Here is an 18,702-nt window from a genome sequence, read left to right as displayed (position 1 = left end):
CTTTGGTGTGTCTCTCGTGCATCAAGTGAATGATGCAAAGCAGTGAATTTTTGTTTGGAATGTTGGGAGCGGGGATGGCTCCAGGTACTTCTGTAACACTTTTCTCTAGAGGGAGCACTCAAGATCTTTTCAATGAAAATGGTTTGCTTTTTGCTTAGTTTATTATTTTTGTCATAATTTATTGGTGGGACAAGTTTTGGGGTGTAACCTGTTTTGACTTCTGATTGCCATTTGTGGTTCTCAGAGGGGGGTTTGGAGCTGTTAGTGCACAGAGCTGTGTTTATTGGAGTTCTTCTCTGCAGCTGGACACGAGGCTTCCACTGCTTGTGACGTTCTGTCCCAGACAGACATCAGTGCCTCTTTTGAGTTGCCACATCACTTTGTTGACTCTACAAATCCTGTAGTTGATGGTGTGCTGCATTTCCAGGTGGGCTGCTGAATGTCTGGAATTTGCAAAGGCTTGGTCTTGAGGCAGCAGTCCAGCATGTAGTATTCACCATCATTGGTTGTGATTGCTATATTATCAACTATGGTTTCTTTTCAGAAATTCTGTCCTCTTCTTTCTTTGTTCTTTGATGGAGATGTGATGCAAGGTGACAGTTGTGGCTGGAGATTTTTCTGATTGTAGACTTGTGTTTTGGCAGGATGTATTGAACTTCTATTGATGTTCTTTTAGTATTTGCATCCGTAGCTGTACCTTCACAAAGCACCCGTGCCATTTTTAAAACCGAAAGTGAAAAGGGCATCCTTGGAAACCCACCTATAAAGTTCAGATGACACATAAAGATGTCTTACTCGTTAATATTAGAAATTCCTTTGCTTTGCTGTGTGTGGTGACTCCATCTGAATTTGCAGAAGCATTGCAAAACATTGAGGGTTGTCCACAGAAGGTCAGCCAGGCTCTGTGTATGTGACGCTGTTTGTTTGGTGTGGTTGGACTTCTTTCTCTGATTGGTGGGATGGTTCAGGGAAGGGCAGCGTCAACGCAGGATCGGGAAGGGGAGTAGAAGCTGGAACAGAGGCTGCTTGTCTTCTGTATCCATTGTTCAGAGTGGAGTTTGGAGGTTAGCAGGGGCCGTGAGAGATGGGAGGCCTTCCAGATCTGGCGGCCGTTGATTGTGTTGACGTGACTGCACGACACTGTCTTTGGATGTTCTGAATATGTGTCTCTCTCTGTAGTCATGAATCCCTTTGGCTCCTCTTACAGCTTTCTTTAGCCGTATGTAGTTAATTGTGTCATGTCTGAGTAATGGATGAGTGAGATCCCAGGACATTCTATGATGTCCTGTGTGTTTTGGCCCTTCTGCGTGAGGCTGAATGTGAGTGAGGTGAGACTGCTGAGGGGCTCATCCTTTCAAGGTGTGATGATGTCCAAAGAAGAGAATTCAACACCTTCCCTATCCTGCGGTTCCATAGCTTCCACGTTGATATTTCAATTTCTGTATCCTCTTGGTTTTCCTTCCTGGACTCATTCTGCACTGTAGTCCTGTTTTGGAAGCGATGTACAGTCTGGCCTTTCAATTTTCTCTTTCCAAGCATGAGCACTTGCTGCTCAGGTGGAAGGAGTCACAGAGATGGAGCATCAGGAAATGAAGTCCATTTTTTTCTTCCATATTTTAAGATGCTGTTTTCTTGTTGGCGGCCACAGCCGTGAAGCTGTGTTCACTCCCCACATCTCTGCTTTGGGCAAATCATGCTGGTGTCTACCGAGTTTGTGTCATCAGAAACAGAGTTCTCCTTTTTGCTGATCCTTCATAGAAGTAGTCCTGATATGTGGTTTTCATTGCCATGTGAGTGGTTCTTTTTTCACTCATATCACTTTAATACCACAAGGAGTTTCCGGAGAGGATGGCGTAGCACAACCATATTGTGTGCTCTATTTCCATGCATGATATTAGCAATTTGAAATGGAGACTTATGCAATAACAAACAAAGGTAGAACAAGTACTGAAAGAACAGTTTTTCCATGCTAGGCAAATGCTTGTTAAAGTGGGAGACTGTAGAGGATGTTGCGGTGTTGTTTCAATGTATGCTGTGGTGCCAGGCTTTCTTGTTTCCCATGAGTGCAGATAAAAAGAATGTGATTATTTCTGTGTGCCTTAAAAGATGTTGTTGCAAAGGGTTGAGCAATTCCTCCCACCAAATGCTGTCTTCCGCTTTGGCATCTGCCTGATGTGGGAAATGTGTTTGGAAATGGGATGTGAGATGCAGAATGCTGCCTACTTTTAGACGAAGGTTTCCCTCAAGTACTGGGAAAGTTACTCACAGCCGTGCCAGTACTTATGCTACAATCTGTATGAAGTCAGATGTAATTCTGCTTATAGTTTCCACATGAAGTTGCTTAGTAGGTGCAGAACATTCAGAAAGCAGTTGCTGCTGCTGTGAAGAGGCTGGCAGACTGTGTGTGTTTCTGCAGCTCCCCATCTGTTTGTGCTGTGAGTGATGAGGGAAGGTGAAGGTGTGTGCATCCATGGGTTGTGATGAGGGTGGGGCGTAGAGCCGTGTGCAGGCAGTGAGGTGGATCAGTGTGCATGTGTTGTGATAGCCATCATGTGAGCAGCACCAAGTGTGGCCTGGCTGTTTGATCCTGGGAGTTTTTAGCAGTGAAGAGTCTTGTGTGAGGGGAATGATGATGCTTAGTAGATTAAGTGGTGTTTCAGTCGCCACGTGCTGGAAATGGTTGACTGGTGTTACTGCTCGCCATGCCCTGAGATAGAGGTTGCAAGAATTAATTGTGGAGAAGAGGCCAAGTGCAATATGCTGCCTGGTTTGTGTTGTCTGAAAACCTCCAGAATTTGATCTGTTTGGCCTTAACATGAGAGCCTCTGTGCCATTCCTTGTGGCAACACTTGTTCTTTTTTGTACGTTTGAAGTGTCTATGCCCTTTTTTCCCTGGACATTCCCTTTCATTATGTAGAGGAAGGACCAGTAAGGAGAGCTGCACAACAAATATTGCCATCAGTGGTCATGAGGAGGCCTTCCAGCACGTGACAGTTGACTGCAAGGCCATCAGTGAGATGTGATGAGCCCCTCTGGTGCCCTGACCAACCAGATTCCATGTGTTCTCACTTGCTGTTGTACTTGTGGCGTCCTGCCTGTGAATTCATCTTCCCTATGTGCCTTTGTTTACTCATGTTCCATCTTTATATGTCATTTCTCCTACAAGTGTTTTTCCCATTGTTGATGATTTTTGGCTGATTTCTCTGAAACCTCCCATTTGTCTTCTCTGTGGTCTTGTTCCTCCTTGGGATGGGAAGAAGTGTTCTTCTGTATTAAGGATGTAGGCAAACTTTATGTTTAATTGAAGTGCAGTGGGATCCTTCAGCTTTTTCTTTCTTGTTTTATGAATCTAACTTTGCTTTTTGTTGTTTTGGTTTTTTTTTTTCCCTCTTACATTGGATCTATGGTGGTGAGAGTAGATGAGATGCAGTTCTGAGTATTGAGTTCTGACTGTTGACAAGATTGCACACTTTTGAGCAGCTGGCAATGAGGCTGGGATCTGGATTTTCTACTTCAGTGATCTGAGGTTGTGCTGAAGTGAATGTCATTAGCTTTCAAGTCTCCCTTTTGTTTCCATTCTGATAGTTGTGAGCCAGGGAATACTACACTCTAATGAGTGATCATGCACTTTTTCTTAACAAGCAGGTAATGCATGCTACAGGTAAGTTTTTCATATTAAAAGAATATGTGTTCTATAGATAGCTGTAGGTTTTGGTTCTGTTTAGTCGTGGTCTTTTCTTGTTGAATGGAATGTGTGCTTCTGGGGAATTTTCCTGTAGGTTGTAAGCTTCGGGCAGTCATGTGTGTACCAGTGCAGGTAAGATACAAAGATGCAGGAGAAAGAAGAATTCATGTTTAAATTCTGAATATGAACTCAGATGGTGGAAACCAAACTGCACTTGCATCAAGGCATATGGATCTGGGCTCCAGACACTTTGCTGTTCCATGTAAGACTGACGGTCTTCAGTATTTCAGAGGCAGATTTCCACATGAAACAGTAACAAGTCAAAGCACGAAAGCAAGGAGGGCTGTAGGCCAAAGTGTGTTCCTTGATCCTGAACTGTGTTCTGTGTTTCTGAGTTGTAAAAAATGAAGATGCAAGTTGTTCTCTGCCTTGGCCCGACTCTTGCTGTTGTGCAGTGCAGGTGATGGTGAAAGCAGAGGGTAGCAGAAAGGAGCTGTGTAAAGTGGTGATGGATTTTTCCCTGTAGGTTAAGATGCAAACCCTATTTTCAGGAACAGGGTGGAGCAGAACAGTAGCATTTAGTTGCTGAGATCCTAATTCCTGTCCACCAGTGTGTCTGTAACAAATGGTAAGGACAAATATTTTTTGAAAAGTATGTATAAAAATGGAAAATCCAAAGACTCCAAACCCCAGAAGTCAACCCTGTCTTGTCGGAAGGAAGCACCTTGCCAGTAACACAGATTGTTTGCTCTTCTGCCCATCCATGCTCAGTGCATCTCATCTCAACTCTGCTTCCAATGGTTTCCATCTGCAAGGAAGTGGGGGCTGACTGGCATTCCCAGCAGTTCACCTTCAGTTCATACCTTTTCCTTCAAGCACTTCACAACAAGGTCTCTACAGCCTTGAACTGCCAGTCAAGGAGAGGACAGAGAATCTCTCCTGGAGGAAGCATCACAAAACTGCCCTGTTCCCACAGACTGGAGCACTGGAGATGAACCCATCATCCAAAATCAGTGCATACAAATCCATGGGCCCCGATGGGATACGCCCAAATGCGTGAGATGGTTGGCAGAAGTGATAGCCAAACCACTCCCTGTGTTGTTGAAAAGTCTCCAGGTGCTTGATGCAGTCTTGTTCAGCATCTTCTTCAGTTACCTGGATGAAGGCATAGAGCAAGTTTGCTGATGATACAAAGTTTCTGACAGACCAGAAGGCTGTTCTGCTATTCAACCAGGTGTGGACAGACTGGCATGCTGGTCAGAGGGAAACGTGATGCGATTCAACAAGAGGAAGTGCAGAATCTCACACCTGGGAGGAATAACCACACGCATCAATGTGACTAGGGGATGACATTCTGGAGAGGAGCTCCGGAGAACTCTGCAACCTCTGTCCTTGTGGCCAACAGGTCAGCTACTGGCCTCGAGCCAGCAGTATACCTTTGTGGCAAAGAAGACCAACAGGATCCAGGGCAATGGGTCATATTGAAAGGAGAATGGCCAGCTGGTTGAGAGAGGTGATCCTTCTCCTCTGCCCAGTGAGACCTTTTCTGGAGGACTGTATCCAGTTCTGGGATCCCCAGTTCAAAAAAGGAATCTTGTGGGAAGAATCTGGCAAAAAGCAACAAATTAAGGGCCAGGAGCATCACCTGTGCGAAGAAAGGCTGAGAGAGCTCTGTCTGTTCAGCATAGAGAAGAGAAGGCTGAGGTTGGATCGCAGCACTGTTTATAAATATTTAAGGTGCATCAGTCATGTCGATGGGGTGGACTGTTTTCATTGATGAGCAACAATGTAAGAAGTGACAGTGGTGAAAAAGTGGAACATGAGGAAGTTTCATTTAAAAAAAAGGATAACATTATTTATTGTCATGCTGACAAAACTCTGAAACAGGCTGCCCAGAGAGTCTGTGGATTCTCCCTCTCTGGATTCTGGACATGCTTTAGCATGGGGGATGGACTCAGTAATGACTAAAGGTCACTTAAAATCTCTACAATTGTGTGATACTGCAATTCTGTGACCACAAGTAGAAGAAGAGGAACTGTTTCCCACTTTGCTCTGTGTGCTCCGTCCTTCCAAGACTTATACCAAGAGCCTGTGAATCTCCACTTCCCAATGTGCTTGTCAGAACTGACAGTCAAACTCACTTTGCTGCTAGAAATGTCGATACTTGAACAGGGCATTCTTTCAGAGAAATTTCAATTATACCGGAAGAATTTTAAGAAGGACTACACTGATCGCAGTATCATACCATCTGCCTCAATGCCGACAAATATATTCAATGCATTTAAAAGCAAGCCCGATTCAACTCAAAAATAATTGTGAAAGATGACTTGGTGACTCATTGCATTTCGACAGATAGGCACTTAACGGGAGCGAGATCACTGAAAATTCCGAAGGATACATATATCGCAACAACAACAAAAGAGAGGGGGAGGAGGAGGGAAAAACCCAAACGCTGATACATGAGGAATTGAAAACGGAAATAAAAGAAGATTGAATCCACACGGCAAGTAGAGAAACACGAGACGCAGTTCCCTCCGCGAGCCACATGATGGCGCTGTGAGCTAAGGAACGCGCGGTGCGATGCGATGCGATGCGATGCGAGGAAGGGAGGGGAAGACCTTCCGGTGCCCATGGCAAAGAAGGCAGAGCGAGAGCGAGCGGCGGGGAGGAGGAGGCGCGTCCCGTGAGGAAGGATTGTGTCGGCGAGCGCGGGCGGAGGGTTTGGAGCAGGCGGGTCGGGAGGTGCGCGGCGCGGAGAAGGAGCGGTGCGGCGGCGTGGAGGGCGATGGTCGGCGGTGGAGCGGCGCGGCGGAGCTGGGGGGCCGCGGTGCTGGTGCTGCAGGCGGCCTGGGCGCTGGGCGGCGGTCCGGTGCGCTACTCGGTGCCGGAGGAAGCCGAGGCCGGCACGGTGGTGGGGCGCCTGGCGCAGGACGTGGGCCTGGAGGCGGGCGAGGCGGAGGCGCGGCGCCTGCGGCTGGTGTCGCGGGGCTTGGGGGCGAGCGTGGAGGTGAGCGGGGCGAGCGGGGCGCTGGTGGTGAGCTCGCGGCTGGACCGGGAGGAGCTGTGCGGGAAGAGCGCGCCGTGCGCCCTGCGCCTGGAGGTGCTGCTGGAGCGGCCGCTGCGCGTCTTCCACGTGGAGGTGGAGGTCACCGACATCAACGACAATGCCCCGCGCTTCCCCGCCGCCTCCAAAAACATCAGCATCTCAGAGAACTCCCCTTCTGGTTCTCGCTTTCCAGTGGAGGGCGCGTCAGATGCGGATATCGGTTCGAATGCGCAGCTCTCGTATACACTGAGCCCCTCTGAGCACTTCGCTTTAGGTATAAAATCCAAAGACGAAAACAAAGTTTCCATTGCCCTGGTGTTAACGCATCCTCTGGACCGCGAGTCGCAGTCGGAGCACCGCTTGGTGCTGACGGCGAGTGACGGGGGCAGGCCGGCGCTGACGGGCACGGTGCAGCTGCTGATCTCGGTGCTGGATGCGAACGACAACGCGCCGCAGTTCAACCAGTCGGTGTATAAAGTGCAGCTGCCGGAAGATGCCATGCCGGGAACAGTTTTCCTACAGCTTTCAGCGACAGACAAAGACGATGGAATTAACAGGGAAATTTACTATGCATTTAGCGAGACAATTCCTGAGAAAATGAAAGAATTATTTGTAATCGATAGAATTTCAGGGGAAATGAGAACAGCGGGACAACTGGATTTTGAAGATGTTCAGTCGTATGACCTGGAGATCGAGGCTGGCGATAAGGGGATGCCCCCGCTGTCGGGCCACTGCAGCGTATTGTTGGAGGTGCTGGACGTGAACGACAACGCGCCCGAGGTGTGGGTGACGTCGCTGTCGGTGCCGGTGCCCGAGGACGCGTCGCTGGGGACGGTGGTGGCGCTGCTGAGCGTGTCGGACCGGGACTCGGGTCCGAACGGGCGGGTGCGGTGCGCGGTGGTGCCGGCGTCGCCGTTCGGGCTGGTGGCGACGTTCGCGGGCTCGTACTCGCTGGTGCTGCGGGAGGCGCTGGATCGGGAGCGGGTGTCGGAGTACGAGGTGGAGGTGCGGGCGGAGGACGGCGGGGCGCCGCCGCTGCGCGCCAGGCGCGGGCTGCGGGTGCCGGTGTCGGACGTGAACGACAACGCGCCGGCGTTCGCGCAGGCCGTGTACACGGTGCTGGCGCGGGAGAACAACGCGGCGGGCGCGGAGCTGGCGCGGCTGTGGGCGCGGGACCCGGACGAGGCGGGCAACGGGCGCGTGAGCTACTCGGTGTGGGAGGGCGGCGCGGGGATGGGCGCGGGCTCGGGCTCGGGCTCGGGCTCGGGGTGGCGTCCGGCGTCGAGCTACGTGTCGGTGGAGGCGGAGAGCGGGCGGCTGCGGGCGCTGCGTCCGCTGGACTACGAGGAGCTGCAGGTGCTGCAGTTCGAGGTGCGGGCGGTGGACGCGGGGGAGCCGCCGCTGTGCGGCAACGCCACGGTGCAGCTGTTCGTGGTGGACGAGAACGACAACGCGCCGGCGCTGCTGCCGCTGGCGGGCGGCGGGCCGGGGCCCTGGGCTGCGGGCGAGGCGGCGGAGCCGGCGTGGCGGGCGGCGGGCTCGGCGGGTTCTCCGGGCTCGGCGTCGTCGTCGTGGTCGCTGTGGGCGCGGGCGGCGCTGGGTGCTCCGGCGGGGCAGGTGGTGGCGAAGATCCGCGCGGTGGACGCGGACTCGGGCTACAACGCGTGGCTGCGCTACGAGCTGCGGGAGCCGCGGGGCGAGGGCCCGTTCCGCGTGGGGCTGTACAGCGGCGAGGTGAGCACGGCGCGGGCGCTGGAGGAGGCGGACGGCCCGCGGCAGAGGCTGCTGATCGTGGTGCGGGACCACGGGGAGCCGCCGCGCTCGGCCACGGCCACGCTGAGCGTGTCGCTGGTGGAGGGCGCCGAGGCGGCGCTGGCGGCGGCGGGGGCGGGGGCGGTGTCGGCGGGGGCGGGGCCGCGGGCGGCGGCGGGCGCGGAGGGCGGCTCTGCGGCGGCGGCGGCGGCGGCGACGAACGTGTGGCTGGTGGCGGCCATCTGCGCGGTGTCGAGCGTGTTGGTGCTGGCGGCGGTGCTGTACGGGGCCGGGCGCTGGGCGCCGCGGGCGGCCGTGCCGGCGGGGCCCGGGCCGGCGACGCTGGTGTGCGCCAGCGAGGTGGGCAGCTGGTCGTACTCGCAGCGCCAGAGCCGGAGCCTGTGCGTGGCCGCGGCCGGGGACGGCGCGGGCAAGAGCGACCTGATGGTGTTCAGCCCCAACTGCCCGCCGCCGCCCGGCCCCGCGCCGAAGGAGACGCCGCACGAGCCGCCCTCTCTGCTCGACACGGTCAGTGGCAATCCCGGGCCACTTGTCCCTTCTTTCCCTCCGTCCTTCCTGCTTTCCTTCTTTCTTGCTTTTGCCTTTTTCTTCTTTGCTCTCCTTTGCTGTCATGCATTACTTGGCTGCTTTTGCTCCATGCCGGAGCTGCCAGTTGTCACTGTTGAGGACGCTGTGTCCTTCAGGCACGTTCCACCTGGCATGGCCTGGTGTCCACACTGTCCCCTACAGCTGCTGGGCCTGGTGCTGTGCTGCGAACTTCTTGCCCCCCTTCCAGCAATTTTGGAGAGCTGTTGTGCTGCTGACAGCGTTGTGTTTTTTACTTCATTGCAGAAAGTGTTGAGGGAGGGTGAGCTCTTAATTTTTCTTTGTATGGTGTGTGATTTTTTGTAATCTCTGACACTGGTAGTACAGTGGTATTGATGTCTTGTTCCCACGCAAGTTGTGGAGCAGTTGGTGTTTGTTCCAGTTCTTGTTGGAGCCATGCTTTTACTTCTAATGTCTTGTGGTTAATCTGCTTATTACGTTTATTTAACATTCATACTTTTGGTGTCATCTATGCAAGAGCTCTTCAGGTGTTGATTTTGGACTTCTTACAGAAGTTATGTATCTGTTATCAGAGCTTCTCTCTTCCAGAGTAAAATCACTGCCATAGGGCCATTACAACATCAGTTTTATATGTGATTTGCCTCTGATTGGTCTGTATAGGTGTGCTGGTATGTAGGGTCATTTTGGTGGTGATGTCCACCAGGCTGTATTACTTGCTTGTAATGATGTTGATATTAGGTCTGGTTTCTTCTTTGATTCTCATCTACAACAGATGTTAACAGCAATGAGAATTTGGCATTCTCTCTGCCCATTCTATTGGTCTCAACATAGCTTCACCTGACAGAGTTATTCTGACAGTAGCAAAACCAGTATGTCCTTTTTCTGTATGCATTTCATCCATGTCATTACTCTCCAGTTCCATGGATGCCCTCAATCATTTTTGCCGACCACTGTTGTGTTTGCTGTGACAGAATGATGTAGCCCTGGGGCTGACCACAGTCCTTGCTTCCCTGCTGGTCTCCTCTAAGTGTTGACTGTGATATTCCTTGTTTGTGCCTCCTTTTGTTGTTCTGATTCAAAACCACAAATTTTGATTCTTGCTGAGGAGAGTGGGAATTGTGTTGGGTACTTCTGCAACATTCTTCTCCACAGTTATCACTTCAAACCATGCTGATGATAGTGTTTTTTTTGGTTTATTTATTAATGTATTTATTATGTTATTATGTTCTATGTTGCTGTGAATTGTAGTGGTTCTAGTTTCCTTGCCAGGTGTTCCAGTAGGCCATTCTGGATGCTAGGTGTGCAGGAGTCTGTAGCTGGGGTACTTGGAGCCCCAGTCATTCTGGTGGGCACGGAGCATTCGTTGCTTGATGTTTTCTATCCTGTAATTCCATTAGTGCCTCTTTTGACTGCCACTGTCGTGACATGGACTCTACAAATGCTGTTGGTTGACGCTGTTCAGCGCTTCCAGCTGAGACTGCTAAAGGAGTGCAAGTCTGGTAAGGGTGGTCTTGTGGTGACAGCCCAGCAGGCATTGTTCTCTGATGGTTCTGGCTATCAGTTCTTGTTTCTTGTCAGAAACTCTCTCCTCCTCTTCTTTGGTTGTGCTGTAAAGGAGATGTGAAGCAAGGTGCCACTTGTGACTTGAGAATTTTCTATCTATAATCCTGTGTTCCTGGTTAGGAACTGGCAGGATCTACTCTGGCTTCTTTTGATGTTCATTCCGTGTTAGCATCAGCAGTTGTGCCTTTACAAAGAGTGTTGGATGCTTCTCTTCAAAAACGGAAACAGAAGGAGAGAAAAGAACCCAGGAAATACATGTGTTCAGTTTGAGTCATAACAACACCTTGTTTATTAACTTTAGAAATACATTTCATTACATCCATGTAATATTTCCTTATAATTTTGTGGAATCATCATAAAGAATGAATCACTGTCATCAGAGAGTCTTCCAAACACTGTGTATGTTGCACTGTTCTCCTGGTTTTGTCAGGTTTGGTGCTGTCACTGATGGGAAAGGTCTGCAAAAGCCAAAGCCAAATGAGGGGTGGGAAAGACAAGTGTTGGCATTTGGTGGAGGTGAAAGTGGAAGCGGTACTGAGTGGGGTCTGTCTGTTTCCTCCTGTGAAGGGTTGGGGGAAATCCTTCTTCTTGAGGAAATGGAAATAATTGGGGAGACCAAGGGACATGCCATAAGACAAGAACGAGAGATGTCTGCTTGTCCTCTGTATTTATGTTCGGGGTGGGGAATGGAAATTACCATGAGGCTGTAAGAAATGGGAGCTGGAGGCCTTGATATAGTGCATGATCTTGAGAGAATATATGCTGAGGAAATGCCTAATATGTCTTTTGATGTTCTGAATTTCTCTCCTGTACTAATCATGAATCCTTCTCACTCCTCTGGGAATTATTGAACCTACCTCAACACTTCTGCTGTTCCTGCGAAATGAAGTGGGAATAGCACTGGTGAGTGGTGGCATGGGCTTTTACCCTTGAATACGATGTCAAATTTGAGGTAGGTGAGGGTGTTGGTGGCCTCAGCCTTTCAAGGTCTGATTATCTCCAAAGAGAGCAGTTCAATACCATCCCTGTCCTGTTGTTCCATTGTGTGCCAACTGCAGTGGAGAGTTTTGGTTTTCTATATGCACTTGGTTTTCCTTCCTGGAGTTATTCTGCATTATAGGCCTGTTTTCAAAGTGATGTGTAATCTCAACTTCCACTGCTGCTTTTCTGAGCTGTTCAAGTAGAAGCTGTAGTGACGTTTGATCGTCCCATTGGCCTTCTCTGAAGGTGATGCTTTTCTTCCTTCTCTTGCTGTTCCCTGCTCCCCACATCCCTGCTGTCTGCTAACTGTGCTGGTGTCCACCAAGTGTTTCTGCTCAGAAGCTGTGGTGTTCTTTCCATTGATCCTTCTCAGAAAGGGACATAAAATGAATTGACCAATGGCAGCTGTTGGTTTGTTTGTTTGTTTGTTTTTGCACAACCTTTGAGCAAATATAGATTTTTTTTTCCGTTTCTTTATTACCTCCAAGTTGTTTGTACAGAAGACACAGCGCGCATCATGTTGTATTTTCTCCTTCCTTTTATTATTATAATGTGCTTTGAAATACAAAGTTGTAGGACATTACCATGTGGGAGATGCACAAACGAGAGAAGTGTTTTTCTGTATTGGACAAGGGATTGAGATGACAGCCGAGGATCTGGCCATGTCAGTTCCGTGTATCCTATGGTAGCTAATCCTTCTTGTCTCCTGTGAGTGCTGACTAAAACGGTGCAGTTTTTCTCTATGCCTTATGATGAGCTTTTGGTACCACCTGGGCTGACGGTTTCTCCCATCAGAGGTGTTCCCTTCCTCTGGTAGCTGCGTGGTGCAAGAAGTGTGCTGGTGATGGGATGTGAGATGCAGAGTGCTGATTATTTTCTGATGATCATTTTTCCTCCCATCCATGGAAAGCATATATGATGTGGGAGAGTAGCATCCCTATTTCCCCCCCTTGTGTCATGTTGGGAACCTTTAGGAGATGCAACAGCTGTGGATACTTCTGTGATGGTGCTCCTGCTCAGACACTATTTCTAAAGAGACAAGGAGAGGTGGATGTAATCCTTAAGGGCTCAGAGAACAACGTGTGCTGTCTACGATCAGGTGGTCCCAGTTCAAAAGAGAGAATATCTAATGACTGTGGTGTAGAGACTGGTAGCATTTCCACCTGAGATCGTTGAGATGTATTCAAAGAACTCAATGTTTCTGAGGAGCCTGGCTGACACTGTGTAGCTCTGCTTCAGCTCCACTGTTATTGGTGTTGTTGAGGGAAGTGAAGATCTGCTCAGCCCTGGATCATGCTGAGTGTGGGACTTAGAGTTGGATCCAGTTGGTAGAGTGGATTAAATTTCACGTTTGTGATCCTTTGAGCAGCTCGGAGTAGGGTCTGGGCATTCATTCTTGTTTTCCTTAGCAGGGAAGAGGAACTCAGAGAGATTTAGAAGAAGATGGATTGTGTCATTGGACAATAGTTGGAAAATGGTGACTGAGCTGGAGAAGGTGTTTGCAAGGTTAGGGGTTATCAGTAGAAAACCTTTAGAGATGGCCAACCACACAGAGCTGCTTGACCTGGATCCTGTGATAACCTCCAGGAATTCAGCTGTAGGATGTCACTGTGAGAAGTGATGTGAAATTGATGTGGCCACAAAAATGCTTTGCTGTATGGGTCTGAAGTGTCCATCTGCTGTCTTTGCTTGGTATCCCCTTGCCCTGTGAATATCTGGTTATCTGGGAACAGTACAGAGTATATACCATCTTTGATGGGGAATTGAGAAGTCTTCAACAGTGTGACCGTTGACAGCAAGGTCATCTGTGACATGTGATGATGTTGCAGAGTTCCCTATGCAGTTAAGTTTTGTATACCTTCACTCCCTGTTGTATTTGTGTCATTCCTGCTAGTGAAGTCATTTGCCATATCCACTTTTATTCCCACGTGTGTGAATACGGAATGTTGTTGCTCAAGCAAGGAGCTTTTCCCCATACTGGTTGTTCTGGATGACTTCATCAAACCTGCCCATGATCTTCCCTCTGCTGCTATTCTTTCCTGGGAGTGGAAGAAGTGCTGTCTGCATTGAAGATATTGCAAATCTTGTTCTTCAATGATGTGCACTGGGATCTTACATTATTCTTCTCTCCAGTTACGAAAGCATCCTAATCCATTGCTTTGGAAATATATTTGTTGGCAGTGGATGAGATGTAGTGTGTTGAGTTCTGGCTGCTGTCAGATTTCAGATTTTGAGGCAGTTGCCGATGAGTGCAGGGTCTGACTTTTCCATTCTAGTGAGCTCAGGTAATCATTGAGTGAACGTTATCAGTTCTCAGATCTCCCTCTTACTTCCCTTCTGATGGATGTGTGCCAGAGAGCACTATATCCAGTGATAGTCTGTTATTTGTTCTAAAGAAGTATCTACAAAGACTACAGGTAAGTCATTTGTGTTAAAAGATTATAAGAGTGATAGAGAGCTGCCTTTTTTTTTTTCTTTTTTGCTGTTCAGTTGTGGTCTCTTTTCATTGGGTGGACTAAATATTGCCAGGGCATTACCTGTAGGTTTGGAGTCTTCCTGTAATCTTGTGTATGCTAATGCAGGTAAGATACAAGGATGCAGGAAGAAGAGTTCATCTTTGTGTTATGACTTTACACCAGGTAAGCAGATGGCAGAAACCAAACTGATCAATGACTTCTTATGCATCTGGACTGAAGACAATGCCGTCCTCAGGAAGTCTCGTTTTCTTCAGCAGTGGGTTTCCACATGGACCAGCAATATATTAGAGCAGGAAGGAAAGAGATCAGGAGGCACAAGATTGTTCAGTGCTGAAGGACCATGGTGTACATCATGAGAAAGATGTGAGTTGCTCCCACCCTTACGCTGGCAGATGCCAGAGTATGGGGCAGGTGGTGTTGAATACAAGGGGGTTCAGAGAAGACCTGGAGAATAGGCAGGTGGTAGATTTTGTCCTGCATGTTTAGCCACTCAGCCAACTTTTTTGATTCGAGGAAGAGGAGAATGATTCCAGCATCCAGCCCTGACGATGTGTCTGCTGCAGGTATTGGTCACAGATGGTGAACACAGATACCCATCAAAGAAGAAAATCTCCTATTTCCTTTCTCACCTGAATCATCTTGCTAATATGGAGACTCCTGTGCACATCCTCGCACAGCTCCCACCTGCAGAGAAGTGCAGACTGACAGGAATACCAGCAGGTAGCTCTCACTTGCATCACAGTTTCCTCTCAGAAACCTCTCTGCCTTCAGTCATCGTACGACTGACACACAGCAAGTGCAGTCACCATTACCTGAGTGTTGGCTCGAAGGAACGTTTAAATTTACTTTGCTGTAAGAAATATACAGAAGGAAGTACTTGAGTTAAACGATAAGGTTTCCGACAGAGGTCATAGGAGAAACTGTCCCACTAACCAACCTATGGGTACAGAACATTTCACAGCACGGTCATTTCAAGTGGAAGACAACAGGAAGAGATTAATCGGTGTCTCACTGCAACTAAATAGCGATGAACGACTACTGAACGAGTACAGTGAAAATTGCTGAGAGTAAAAACGTGAAAAAACACTACATCTCAAAGAGAACTGAAGCATAAGAAACGGAAAATTGCAAAAACGAATCGAATCGGGTACGACCAGCAGAAACGCAAGAGCAGTTCCGTCCGGGAGCCACATGATGGCGCTGTGAGCTAAGGAACGCGCGATGCGATGCGATGCGATGCGATGCGAGGAAGGGAGGGGAAGACCTTCCGGTGCCCATGGCAAAGAAGGCAGAGCGAGAGCGAGCGGCGGGGAGGAGGAGGCGCGTCCCGTGAGGAAGGATTGTGTCGGCGAGCGCGGGCGGAGGGTTTGGAGCAGGCGGGTCGGGAGGTGCGCGGCGCGGAGAAGGAGCGGTGCGGCGGCGTGGAGGGCGATGGTCGGCGGTGGAGCGGCGCGGCGGAGCTGGGGGGCCGCGGTGCTGGTGCTGCAGGCGGCCTGGGCGCTGGGCGGCGGTCCGGTGCGCTACTCGGTGCCGGAGGAAGCCGAGGCCGGCACGGTGGTGGGGCGCCTGGCGCAGGACGTGGGCCTGGAGTCGGGCGAGGCGGAGGCGCGGCGCCTGCGGCTGGTGTCGCGGGGCCTGGGGGCGAGCGTGGAGGTGAGAGGGGCGAGCGGGGCGCTGGTGGTGAGCTCGCGGCTGGACCGGGAGGAGCTGTGCGGGAAGAGCGCGCCGTGCGCCCTGCGGCTGGAGGTGCTGCTGGAGCGGCCGCTGCGCGTCTTCCACGTGGAGGTGGAGGTCACCGACATCAACGACAATGCCCCGCGCTTCCCCGCCGCCTCCAAAAACATCAGCGTGTGGGAAAATGCCCCGCTGAATTCCAGGGTTCCTGTGGAGGGCGCGTCGGATGCGGATATCGGTTCGAACGCACAGCTCTCGTATACACTGAGCCCCTCTGAGCACTTCGCTTTGGATGTGAAATCTATAGACAAAAACAAAGTTTCCATTGCCCTGGTGTTAACGCATCCTCTGGACCGCGAGTCGCAGTCGGAGCACCGCTTGGTGCTGACGGCGAGTGACGGGGGCAGGCCGGCGCTGACGGGCACGGTGCAGCTGCTGATCTCGGTGCTGGATGCGAACGACAACGCGCCGCAGTTCAACCAGTCGGTGTATAAAGTGCAGCTGCCGGAAGATGCCATGCCGGGAACAGTTTTCCTACAGCTTTCAGCGACAGACAAAGACGAGGGAATTAACAGGGAAATTTACTATGCATTTAGCGAGACAATTCCTGAGAAAATGAAAGAATTATTTGTAGTCGATAGAATTTCAGGGGAAATGAGAACAGCGGGACAACTGGATTTTGAAGATGTTCAGTCGTATGACCTGGAGATCGAGGCTGGCGATAAGGGAATGCCCCCGCTGTCGGGGCACTGCAGCGTATTGTTGGAGGTGCTGGACGTGAACGACAACGCGCCCGAGGTGTGGGTGACGTCGCTGTCGGTGCCGGTGCCCGAGGACGCGTCGCTGGGGACGGTGGTGGCGCTGCTGAGCGTGTCGGACCGGGACTCGGGTCCGAACGGGCGGGTGCGGTGCGCGGTGGTGCCGGCGTCGCCGTTCGGGCTGGTGGCGACGTTCGCGGGCTCGTACTCGCTGGTGCTGCGGGAGGCGCTGGACCGGGAGCGGGTGTCGGAGTACGAGGTGGAGGTGCGGGCGGAGGACGGCGGGGCGCCGCCGCTGCGCGCCAGGCGCGGGCTGCGGGTGCCGGTGTCGGACGTGAACGACAACGCGCCGGCGTTCGCGCAGGCCGTGTACACGGTGCTGGCGCGGGAGAACAACGCGGCGGGCGCGGAGCTGGCGCGGCTGTGGGCGCGGGACCCGGACGAGGCGGGCAACGGGCGCGTGAGCTACTCGGTGTGGGAGGGCGGCGCGGGGATGGGCGCGGGCTCGGGCTCGGGCTCGGGCTCGGGCTCGGGCTCGGGGTGGCGTCCGGCGTCGAGCTACGTGTCGGTGGAGGCGGAGAGCGGGCGGCTGCGGGCGCTGCGTCCGCTGGACTACGAGGAGCTGCAGGTGCTGCAGTTCGAGGTGCGGGCGGTGGACGCGGGGGAGCCGCCGCTGTGCGGCAACGCCACGGTGCAGCTGTTCGTGGTGGACGAGAACGACAACGCGCCGGCGCTGCTGCCGCTGGCGGGCGGCGGGCCGGGGCCCTGGGCTGCGGGCGAGGCGGCGGAGCCGGCGTGGCGGGCGGCGGGCTCGGCGGGCTCGGCGGGTTCTCCGGGCTCGGCGTCGTCGTCGTGGTCGCTGTGGGCGCGGGCGGCGCTGGGTGCTCCGGCGGGGCAGGTGGTGGCGAAGATCCGCGCGGTGGACGCGGACTCGGGCTACAACGCGTGGCTGCGCTACGAGCTGCGGGAGCCGCGGGGCGAGGGCCCGTTCCGCGTGGGGCTGTACAGCGGCGAGGTGAGCACGGCGCGGGCGCTGGAGGAGGCGGACGGCCCGCGGCAGAGGCTGCTGATCGTGGTGCGGGACCACGGGGAGCCGCCGCGCTCGGCCACGGCCACGCTGAGCGTGTCGCTGGTGGAGGGCGCCAAGGCGGCGCTGGCGGCGGCGGGGGCGGGGGCGGTGTCGGCGGGGGCGGGGCCGCGGGCGGCGGCGGGCGCGGAGGGCGGCTCTGCGGCGGCGGCGGCGGCGGCGACGAACGTGTGGCTGGTGGCGGCCATCTGCGCGGTGTCGAGCGTGTTGGTGCTGGCGGCGGTGCTGTACGGGGCCGGGCGCTGGGCGCCGCGGGCGGCCGTGCCGGCGGGGCCCGGGCCGGCGACGCTGGTGTGCGCCAGCGAGGTGGGCAGCTGGTCGTACTCGCAGCGCCAGAGCCGGAGCCTGTGCGTGGCCGCGGCCGGGGACGGCGCGGGCAAGAGCGACCTGATGGTGTTCAGCCCCAACTGCCCGCCGCTGCCCGGCCCCGCGCCGAAGGAGACGCCGCACGAGCCGCCCTCTCTGCTCGACACGGTCAGTGGCAATCCCGGGCCACTCGTCCTTTCTTTCCCTCCTTCCTTCCTGCTTTCCTTCTTTCTTGCTTTTGCCTTTTTCCTCTTTGCTCTCCTTTGCTGTCATGCATTACTTGGCTGCTTTTGCTCCATGCCGGAGCTGCCAGTTGTCACTGTTGAGGACGCTGTGTCCTTCAGGCACGTTCCACCTGGCATGGCCTGGTGTCCACACTGTCCCCTACAGCTGCTGGGCCTGGTGCTGTGCTGCGAACTTCTTGCCCCCCTTCCAGCAATTTTGGAGAGCTGTTGTGCTGCTGACAGCGTTGTGTTTTTTACTTCATTGCAGAAAGTGTTGAGGGAGGGTGAGCTCTTAATTTTTCTTTGTATGGTGTGTGATTTTTTGTAATCTCTGACACTGGTAGTACAGTGGTATTGATGTCTTGTTCCCACGCAAGTTGTGGAGCAGTTGGTGTTTGTTCCAGTTCTTGTTGGAGCCATGCTTTTACTTCTAATGTCTTGTGGTTAATCTGCTTATTACGTTTATTTAACATTCATACTTTTGGTGTCATCTATGCAAGAGCTCTTCAGGTGTTGATTTTGGACTTCTTACAGAAGTTATGTATCTGTTATCAGAGCTTCTCTCTTCCAGAGTAAAATCAC

General features: G+C 52.5%; 1 protein-coding gene across 9 annotated transcripts in view; it reads left to right on the top strand.

The window, feature by feature from the left end:
• LOC128081353 (protocadherin alpha-C2-like) overlaps window positions 1-18,702 on the top strand; it is a 188,603-nt gene that overhangs the window by 80,683 nt on the left and 89,218 nt on the right. The window contains exon 2 of one of the 9 annotated variants that reach the window (XM_052684485.1): window positions 16,514-18,064. The exons of 6 other annotated variants lie outside the window; for them this stretch is intronic. In XM_052684485.1, coding sequence (XP_052540445.1) covers window positions 16,514-18,064 — 1,551 coding nt within the window. Of the gene's footprint in view, window positions 1-6,433; window positions 9,012-15,465; window positions 18,065-18,702 lie in introns of those variants that run through there. 2 more of the 9 variants (XM_052684491.1, XM_052684484.1) reach the window with 2 other exon arrangements.

This window comes from Tympanuchus pallidicinctus, unplaced genomic scaffold (genome assembly GCF_026119805.1).
Source record: "Tympanuchus pallidicinctus isolate F22 unplaced genomic scaffold, pur_lepc_1.0 scaffold21, whole genome shotgun sequence".
NCBI lineage: Eukaryota > Metazoa > Chordata > Aves > Galliformes > Phasianidae > Tympanuchus > Tympanuchus pallidicinctus.
This window is presented reverse-complemented; position numbering and strand designations above follow the sequence as displayed.